Consider the following 10,000-nt stretch of genomic DNA (forward strand, 5'->3'; position numbering starts at 1 on the left):
ATCTCCAACCAGGACTAGGTTTGAAGACATCTAGTTGGATGGTGTAGGGTTGGCTAATATGGTTTCATCCAGATTCCTTAGAAAAACTTCACACAAACTCATATAGAACATTACCGAGAGGACCAGGGAGGGCTGGGGAGGGGAGGACATGGAGAGAAGGTGGACACACATATACAGAAGCACAAAGTTTGCACATCTAGTGACATTAAGTGATCATATCACTTGTCTGGAGAGAAAAGAGGAGTATGTGTATTCTTGTTGTCTCAACAAGGTATCACTAAAGAAAATACATAACTGGCAATTCCTATCTGCTTATAATGTCAACAAGTTTGAGAATCAGTTGGGAAAGTGCAGTTTTATGGTACAGATGACAAATTTGGGTACTTGTGTAAGGATGTGACACAATATTATGAAAACTCAAATTTTTTGTCTAACTTAACTTACCTGGAACTTGGGCTCCCTTTAAGAGAATCCCACAGTGGCTAGCACCCCAGTAAAAAAAAAGAACAACAACCAAAGCAAAAAAAAGGATGAAGACAACTGGAAGGTGTGCTATGAGGCCATATACAAAGACAAGGAGAATATGATGGCAGTTAGTAACTCTCATCACTGTTGTTGAATAGTTCATCACCTAAAAAGTCACTGATTCCCCTTTTAAATGTACTAAGATTGTCTGTTTCAGCTAACTCAGCAGGAGAGCATTCCAATGCCTGACCATTCCAACTGAAAATATCAATGCCTGGTCTCACAGGATGTGTGGGGAACAAATATCTTAAATTCATGACCTCTCAAAGGGGCCATTTTAAAAATATCAGTAGGAGCAACACCAGACATCCCATGGAAGATCTTCCAGCACTTGATTAAATCAGCATGAAGCAAATGCCCATTGACAGAATACAGATCCAAAATTTTGAGATGTTGGCCATAAGACATGTTACCAAGACCCGTAACTTACTTAGTCCAACGTCACTGAACAGATTCCAAAAGAGTCAAATCCATGATGTAACCTGTATTCCAGACTGGAGATGCAAACTCAAGTAGAGGACATGTATGAGTGATGAAAAGTTTAACCATGAAAGGAGGAGACCAGCACAGAGTGAATTTCAGAAGCAAGTTTGCTAGTCCAGCAGCTTTAGACACCAAGGATTGAATGTGAATGCGAAATCTTAATGATGGCTCTGTAGTTATTCCTAAATCCACTGCAACGTCACTCAGATGTAGTGGTTTGCCTTTTACCATATATAATGAAGAAGGGTCCCAGATCATAAATCTGACGGAAGAATGACTCCAAAACTTATACACTTGGTCTTGTCAGCATTAATTTCAGATCCCAGGATTTAGCAACTGTAATTAAAGAATTAATATCTCTTTGAACTGTACTAACATCTTACAATTATAATTATAAAGAGATATAATTTAAGGCCATCAGCAAATAGTTTACATGTTAAGGAAGCCCTAATGTGGTTTATATAGATAAGAAAAAGAACAGGACCTAATACAAAGCCTTGAGGTGCCCCACTAACTACTGAAAATAAAAAACTGACTTGATCCCATGCTTTGTACCATTTCTTTGAAGTTGAATACCAAGGCCTCTGTGGAGCAAAAGATCTTAATAAATCGAACACTGTGGAGATAAGTTTGCTGTAAGAATCATTCACATTTAGATTAAAGAATGAAGTCCCAATCTACAGTGCTTAGGAAAGTTAATTGTTTTGAAATTAGCCTTGTGCCAGAAAGGGTATGTATCATCTGAATATATCAGTGTAGGTTTAAACTGGAAAACATATCTGTAAAGGGAAAGCAGGAAAAGTAGTGCAGGAAACTAATCTGTCTACTTCTGTGGTAAGAAAAATATCTATGATGTTGCTTGCTTTAATGTTAGTTGGTTCATTAATCCACTGAGTGAGACCTTTTGTAATATCATACCATCTGACCAAGAGAGAGTTGGAAGATTAAAGTTCCCAATCACAACTACTTTCTTATTAGTACAGAAGTCCATTAGAAAATTCATTAGTTAAGCATTGTCATCCAAAGAGTAGGAAGGAGGTCTGTAGATAACTACAATGTAGACCTTATAATCAGGGAGGAAAACAGAACAAGTATTAGGTATTTTGTTATCCATATCAAACATCTAATTGAATTGTTAATATATAAACAAACTCCATGTTTACAAATTGAACCAGAAACATAATTTCTGTATATATTATAATTTGGGATAGAGACTGCACCATCTTGTATTGAAATAATGAACAAAGTCTCTGTAACCCATAAGATATTTACACTGCTGGAACACAAAAAATGTTTAAGAAATTGAACTTTTTTATTTATTTATTATTTTTTTTTATTGTTATTATTTTTTTTTTTTTTTATGTTAAGGCCTATAGCACCTGTAGGCACACTTGAAGAGTATACAGGAAGCGCTGTTCAGCTTCCGCCCATTTGTGGTGCAGGCCATTTTATTTATAGTGGTACGCATATTAGGGCCCATATCACCACCCAAGCTGATCTTGGCTGTAAGGCAATTACACCTCCACCTAGAACCTAGGTATCATGGTGACACGTAGGTAACTTTAAACCACTCCACAAATGACATAGCTTCAAAGCGGTATGTGGTGGGATTTGAACCTACGGCTGGACGTCTGCCCAATCCCACGCTCACCACCTTATCCACTACGCCATCGCCTCAGACTATTCACATGACAAAGTGCTATATTTAATTGTTAAAAGGGCCTCTTTGGGGTAAGGTGGGTCTGTCTGACTGAGATCCAGCTTGGGGATCCCTGGAAGAGGATTTGTTTAAAGGTCAAGTCTCAATTTATATAGACACCTTTAAACTCTGAGCTATTTCTTAATTCTTTAGCTATGGTGAGGAGTTGTCTATGCAACTCCTCATTAGGAAGTTTAATCCTAAAAAGGCCTTTCTTCCTAGTAATGCAATACTTGTCAGATAAAGGTGGATTACACTTCAAAAGAGAATGGCAAATTTTTTTCATAGAGGCTTTGTCCCCCTCCCCTGCCCAGGTCTACCTTAAGGACATTTAACCTGATGTAACATTACAGAAAGTAACCATTGGTGAGGCTTCATACCTCCAGAACTGTCCCTTAAGGGCACTAATTTAACCAAACCCAGCTGGATCTCCCCCACACACACACATCTTTAAGGACACTAACTTTACCTAACCTCACTGGATCACCACCACTTTTAAGGACACTAACTTAACCTAATTGATTAATTCATCTTCTATGGATGAGTATTAAGCTTCCCTGCTTTCATTTATTATTTCATGTGCTACAGGATATGAAATCACGATTGAAGTATGAATAATGTTGACAGTAATCTTGACATAGCATCTAATAACAATTGTCTAGCTTAAACAAGTGTTTCAGATCTTGAAATATATGCTCTCATAGTTTTAACTCATTTTGGCCTATTTACCATGAAAAAAATACTTCATATTTCTTTTACATACTTGTGTAATGAAAGCCTTCCATATTGAATATAGGGATGATGATGTTAATATACAATGGTACAAGCAATCCTTTACATTTACAGGATTTTTCATGTATATTCACATGCTGAAGCCATTTGCATTGTTTATTAGCAAAATCTATATAAGACCATTTAATTTTTTTTTTGTCAGATTCACATAATTAGTCCCAGTTCAAATGCTGTATTATTATTATTATTATTATTTTTATTTATTTTTTTTTTTATATATTGTGAAGCAAAGCCATATAAATAATCCCTTTCAGGAAATTGGACGAATGATTATGGAATTATATTCTGATGTGTGCCCCAAAACAAGTGAGAATTTCCGTCAGTTTTGTACAGGAGAATATCGCAAAGATGGTGTTCCCATTGGATACAAAGGGGCAAGTTTCCATAGAGTCATAAAAGACTTTATGATTCAAGGAGGTGACTTTGTGAGGGTATGTACTGTTCTTTACATTGCTGTTTTTATTGTAATTTTTCCCATATTTCAACATCCTAATCCTATTAATTAAGATTAAGGCAACCTAGAACCAAGGACTGCTCTTGTTATCAGTAAATAGGAAGATTGGGATAAGAAATATTACTATATGAAGTGCATGGCCTTCTTCCTCTGAGTGGTAAAATAATACATGGTAATATTTACAAATAGAACATAAGAAAAGAGGGAAGCTGCAAGAGGCCGCCAGGCCTATAAGAGGCAGTCCCTCTGTGTTTAAGCTACTTAATTCCATCTATCATCCCCATCCATGAACTTATCTAACTTTCTTTTAAAGCTCCCTATTGACTCAGCTCTGACTACATGACCACTGAGACTGTTCCACTCATCAACCACTCTTTTTGAAAACCAGTTTCTTCCCATTTCTTTCCTAAACCTGAATTCTTGAAGTTTATATCCATTATTTCTGGTTCTGTCCCCACTACTGACCCTAAGAACTACATTCATGTCCCCCTTTGTTAAAACCCTTATAGTAGTATGTAATAGATTCTCAGTTTTTATATCAATTTTCTATGACAGGGTGATGGAACAGGAACCCAGAGCATATACGGACCAAGTTTTCCAGATGAAAATTTCCTTTTGAAACATGATGGCCCAGGACTACTCTCTTTGGTAAGAGTGTTTTTGTAATACATCATAAATATTGCAATAAGGTATGAATGAATGAATATCAGAGATTAATTCACAAGTAGAGAAAATAATTACCTGAAAGTGTTTACAACACACTTCTTTTGGCCATAAAGATGAAGAAAGGAAGTGTCAATTATTGATGTAAGTATTTGTGTGCAACACTCCAAAGTGGTTCAGTGTATGTGCTGGAAGGGCATGATGAGATTATTAAGATCTATTGGAATTAGTGAAAGAGAGTATACTTATTTCTCTATACCAGACTGACAATGCCATGAAAAATTGTAATGGTATTTCTATTTATGAAACTGCCATTGTCTGAGAAGATGAGCAGACAAGATAAATCATCCATATGTATATCACATCCATAGGTATTATCTCATCTTACTCTCTAGCCTGGAGAGGTGGCACCAGCTCTCACTGCTCTTACCTTACAAGGGTTAATTAACCAATTATCCGTCAGGAGGACCCAACAGCAGAGAGAGAGAGAGTGTTTTAGGTATCTATTATCTGTCATTGGTAAGGCCCTGTCCACACTATCAAGCATGCTCGATGGGCAAACAGTGATACCAGATTCCGTTTCCATACATAAGCAAGGAGGGTGACTGGCAGGCACGAAGGTGACGTCAGAAGTGAGGAAACTGCAGGCAAACAAGCAGGCAACTGCCTGTGAGTGAGCTTGAACAAAACATCAGAAACTGTTTAGACTGGTTTGATGCGAAACACTAAAGGTTTCCTTGGAACTATGTAAGAATCTTTCCCCGCCAGTCTGCCCAGTGAAGGAGTAGATATTGTGGGCTAAACAACATCTGGTAGCACTGTTTGTTGCCAGATCCCTGTCTGTGGTTTTCCCACTTCTGATGTCATCAACCTTCATTCTCACTACCTATTGTGATCTGGTATCACTGTTTACCCGTTGAGCATGCTCGATAGTGTGGACGGGGCCTAAGGGGACGTGGCATGGAAGTATACTCTGCTGTAAAGATGGAAGAATTCTGCTCTGTACTATTTCCTGTATTTGTAAAAGGTGACTAAATGGTTCAGAATTACTTGACTGAAAACCTTTAATTCCATTCCTGTAATGAGAGAAAGCATGATGTAGGTACTTACTCATACCTTGTCTCACTCACTGTGAGTGTCAACCATGTATATAGCTCATACGTATAGCTGATGTGTCCTTACCTATAATGGATACTACAATAAAGATGTAATAATAATAATTAATTTTATTAGTAATTTATAAATTTAGCTACAGTATATTATAGTCTGTACTAGTAATAATAATGATGTTGCTAGTTATAACATTAAGTAATAATGATGTCAGAACTAAGTCTTTTGTATTTTCCTACTCAGGCTAACAGTGGGAAGGACACCAATGGCTGCCAGTTTTTTATTACTTGTGCTAAATGTGACTTCCTGGATGGGAAGCATGTGGTGTTTGGCAGGGTTATTGAAGGATTGCTGGTAATGCGCAAGATCGAGAATGTTCCCACTGGACCAAACAACAAACCCAAGATTCCTGTTGTCATTTCTCAGTGTGGACAAATGTGAGATTAGTATAGAATAAAATAGAATACAATCAAACCCAAGATTTTAATTTCTATATTTCAGTGAATACAAGTGTGACATATTACATGTAGAGAAGTGTAAGGTGGGAATTGCATTCCAAATTCTCTGACCTGTATTTAAACACTTCAGATAAAAGGACATGAAGTGGAAGCCATTATCACATGCATAACTTTACAGTGGGCTGTGTTTTACATCCTTGAAACCCTTCTGGGTCAAATGAAGGAAATATTACACAAATGTAAAATTGAGTCTGCAAGCCAAAACTAGGATGGAAAGTGCAAGACAGGTGAGAGCACATCCATCCCTTAAGGGCATGAGTTCTCAAATTTTTTTCACATTAAGAACCCCCTGAGTTATAAGACCATCTATCCAAATGCCCAATAATCCGACATTGAAAAGAATGTTAACTTAGTGACTGACACGAACTCAAAATGCAATGGTACTGCAAAGGATAATGTTAGATCAGCCATCTAAGTACCCCTGGAATGTTAAATTCAGTGACTGACACTAACTCAATATGCAATGGTACTACAAAGGATATTATTAAATCAGTCATCTACGTACCTCCAGAAATCGTGTTGTGGATTTTTATGGGTTCACAAACCACAGGTTGAGAACCAATGCTTTAGGAAGTGCTAGTTAGCAAAGGATAGATTTGATCAAATTAAATTAATTCCTTTTAGGATAAAAATACAAAAATATATTTCATTTCAAATGAGATGTTTTAATTTACAAAGGGAAAAAATTATTTAGAGGAATGCTAGACCTGTGTGAAATATTTCTTTTCCCCTGCTTATAAAGGATATATTTTTTAGGAAGAATAACAGTAAAGGCATTCAGGAGCCATTTCTGTAGTGAAAGAATTAAGAAACTGAAAACTATTTAAGAAGAAAAGAAATATTCAGTCACTGTCTCATACCTGTATATAAACCTCACTATTAAAGTACATGGCTGTGACTCCCACCATAAAGGACAAGGTAAAAATAGTAATGGTATTTGGCTAGTGGATATCCTCACATATGATACTCCTTACATCATCTTATAGATCTATATGTTCCATGTATTTTGATGACCTTGTCATCAAAAACTGATGACAATAATACCAAAGTCAGTTTTTCAAATTCTATTTTCAGTGAATATAAAAGGTAACATTAGATTAGGTTTAGATACAAAAGCTTACTGAGGTCTTTTATAATCTTAACTGAACAGTATTATGATTTTATCCTTAAAAAATAATTAATAAAAGTTTTGCAAGCAGGTAACTATCCTCCTTATCTCTCCATAGAAGAATGTGATTTGAAAGAAATGGCTAGAATGTTAGTTCAGTATGTATCTAAACTAGTTTGGAGAGAAGAGAGAGGGAGGGAAGGAAGAGGAAAAAAAAAAAAGTTTTGCCCTTAAAAGCAAGTGAGCCACCACTAGCCAAAGTCTGCAAAATTTATTTACTTAAAACAATATAAGGAAAACTTTAGAGCACCTGTTCAGTGGTGCAGTAAATTATATGGATACACAAGCATGAAATACCCTTCACAGGAAAACCCAGTGATATGAATCATATACATCAATGAACATTTATGTATAGTATATTACAAAGGAATCATGGCACTAAAATCTATTCCTTAACTAAATAGTGCCATTGCTGAAGATTTAAGGAAAATCTTTGCACAAATATACTACATCAACAGGCAAACTATAAAAGTTATTTAATATTATAATGAAGTATATTTTAATGGAATAGATAGCATAAATATGTAGATAAATTTTCAATCTATGAAATGAGCAAAACCAACTTCATATCCCCCTAACTGGCATTAGACAACATTATCTTCCTGAGGTAACACCTGGCATTCATCTTACATTGTCCCAAGGCCAGTATTCCATTATGACAGCTAATGCAGGAAAGATCTATCCTTTCACATCATATGTAGTAATATATCAATGCATAACTATGTTCTTACTCATTCAAGGTTGTTATATACATGAAGTCAATTAATTTTGACAGTTTGCCATACATTGTAATGGTGAAAATAGTTTTAAATAAATGTAGGGAATTTTTAAGGATAATGATATCTTTTCACAATCATCACATAACACAGTTACTCTATAGTACAAACCTTAACATTAGCCTGATCATCAGTCATGAAATGACTGACTGATTATTTTTTTCCGTTGTTTCTGAAGTTGGTGCTTAAGTGTATTTGTTCCTGGGTTTCCATTAGGTGCTTCAGATTCCTCTTCAGATTCTGAATAAGGAGTGCAAAATAAAATTAATATATTTGCAAACATTACATATTAACAGGACTATGATATCAACCTAGGATCTGGAGCTGTTTACCTAGTGTGAGGATAGTCAGTGAAGGGCAGGGATTAGGTTGATGTTAATCAAGTATGCTTGGAAAAAGAAGAAGAGAGAGAGAGAGAGAGAGAGAGAGAGAGAGAGAGAGAGAGAGAGAGAGAGAGAGAGAGAGAGAGAGAGAGAGAGAGAGAGAGAGAGAGAGAGAGGCATGGTACAGTGGAACCATCGTGCTTTGGGGTCCGAGGGTCTCCAAGCGCACGGGTTCGAATCCTGTCCACAGTCCGAGTGTAGGTTGGGCTTCCTCACTGGGCAACGGTTTCTAGCGGATGGGCTTTCAGATAGGAGGTACCCCAAAAGTATCCCCTTTAGCCCAGAAATTCCCGTGAAAAGCCCACATGGTATAAAAAAAAAAAAAAAAAAAAAAAGAGAGAGAGAGAGAGAGAGAGAGAGAGAGAGAGAGAGACTATCACTTACTTCATTCATAACATAGTGCAACCCTAGATACTTAAAACATTATGCCTTAATCCTACTAATCTTCTGTCTTCCAATATGACTAATTGATGCATGGATAGTATAATTTTGTACATGCTGTTATGGATTATAAAAGTGTCAATCATATGCCCATAAAAATGTACAAATCTCACAATGGAAACTGACACTTCTCAACACTGACTTAGGAACTGGGGCATGTTTTTAGCTGAAAGTTTTATAATAAACTCACATCTTACCTGAATCCGTTTGGTATCCAGATTTATCGTATTCTTCAAGGAACTCAAAGTCCTTCTCTACCTTCTGCACTTTAGAAGTAGTATCACTTTCCATCTTATTTCTTTGTTTTGCTAAAATCTGTCGTAGTTCGGATGACCTTGCTGTTTTAAACTAAAAAAGACAAGCATGAGCACTCCTCTAAAGAAGTAAACAAGAAAAGATTGTAAGCCAGAAAAGTTATATCCATCTATCTAGTAATCCATTTAGTCATGTCTGTATTAATACATAAGTTAATTGAAACTATGTTTTTCTTACCCCAGACACATTACGCTGAACTGTGATTTGAGAGTATAGGCGAGCACCCTCTCTGGCACCACAATATTCTTCTATTTTGTTTTTGTTCAATGTGAACATTTTCTCTCCATCTACACCCTCAAACTGCTTCATAATTCTGTAAAAGTTTAATAAGGATATTTTGAGGTTATATGCAATGTAAATGCACTATCTACTTGATAGTTTTAATAACAGTATATAACAAATCTCTTGCCTATGACTGATATTAATCCAGTGATATATGATAAAGCCCCTTTGTGAAACAGAAAACTGAAATAAAATAACATTGTTTAAATTATACTAAAGAGTTCCAAGTGACTGATTTATTAGCAACTGTGGATATCCTACACTGGGGAACCAGAGATCTTATATCGGCTATTTTAATTCAAACAATCTTAAATTGCCCTCTTAAACAACACTCATATCATGAGTATGATAAATGCAATTGTATTTTTTACTTAAAAGGTAAATGTTAATT

At 36.0% G+C, this 10,000-nt stretch overlaps 2 protein-coding genes across 12 annotated transcripts in view; one reads left to right on the forward strand and one right to left on the reverse strand.

Moving 5' to 3' along the window:
- Positions 1–6,200, forward strand: part of LOC123517793 (peptidyl-prolyl cis-trans isomerase H-like) — a 7,710-nt gene extending 1,510 nt beyond the window's left edge. Inside the window, exons 2-4 of the mRNA XM_045278265.1 lie at positions 3,754–3,930; positions 4,509–4,601; positions 5,970–6,200. Of these exons, the coding sequence (XP_045134200.1) occupies positions 3,754–3,930; positions 4,509–4,601; positions 5,970–6,167 (468 nt within the window). The 3' untranslated portion in view covers positions 6,168–6,200. The remainder of the gene's footprint in view (positions 1–3,753; positions 3,931–4,508; positions 4,602–5,969) is intronic.
- A 686-nt stretch (positions 6,201–6,886) lies between these two features.
- The window catches only part of LOC123517792 (epidermal growth factor receptor kinase substrate 8-like), a 101,623-nt gene continuing 98,509 nt past the window's right edge, over positions 6,887–10,000 (reverse strand). For all 11 annotated transcript variants that reach the window (XM_045278260.1, XM_045278256.1, XM_045278263.1 and 8 more), the window contains 3 exons: positions 9,505–9,640; positions 9,210–9,360; positions 6,887–8,428 (listed from right to left, as the gene is read on the reverse strand). In XM_045278260.1, the coding sequence (XP_045134195.1) occupies positions 8,319–8,428; positions 9,210–9,360; positions 9,505–9,640 (397 nt within the window). In that variant the 3' untranslated portion in view covers positions 6,887–8,318. The remainder of the gene's footprint in view (positions 8,429–9,209; positions 9,361–9,504; positions 9,641–10,000) is intronic.

The sequence above is a fragment of the Portunus trituberculatus genome, chromosome 42, assembly GCF_017591435.1.
Source record: "Portunus trituberculatus isolate SZX2019 chromosome 42, ASM1759143v1, whole genome shotgun sequence".
Classification (NCBI taxonomy): Eukaryota; Metazoa; Arthropoda; class Malacostraca; order Decapoda; family Portunidae; genus Portunus; species Portunus trituberculatus.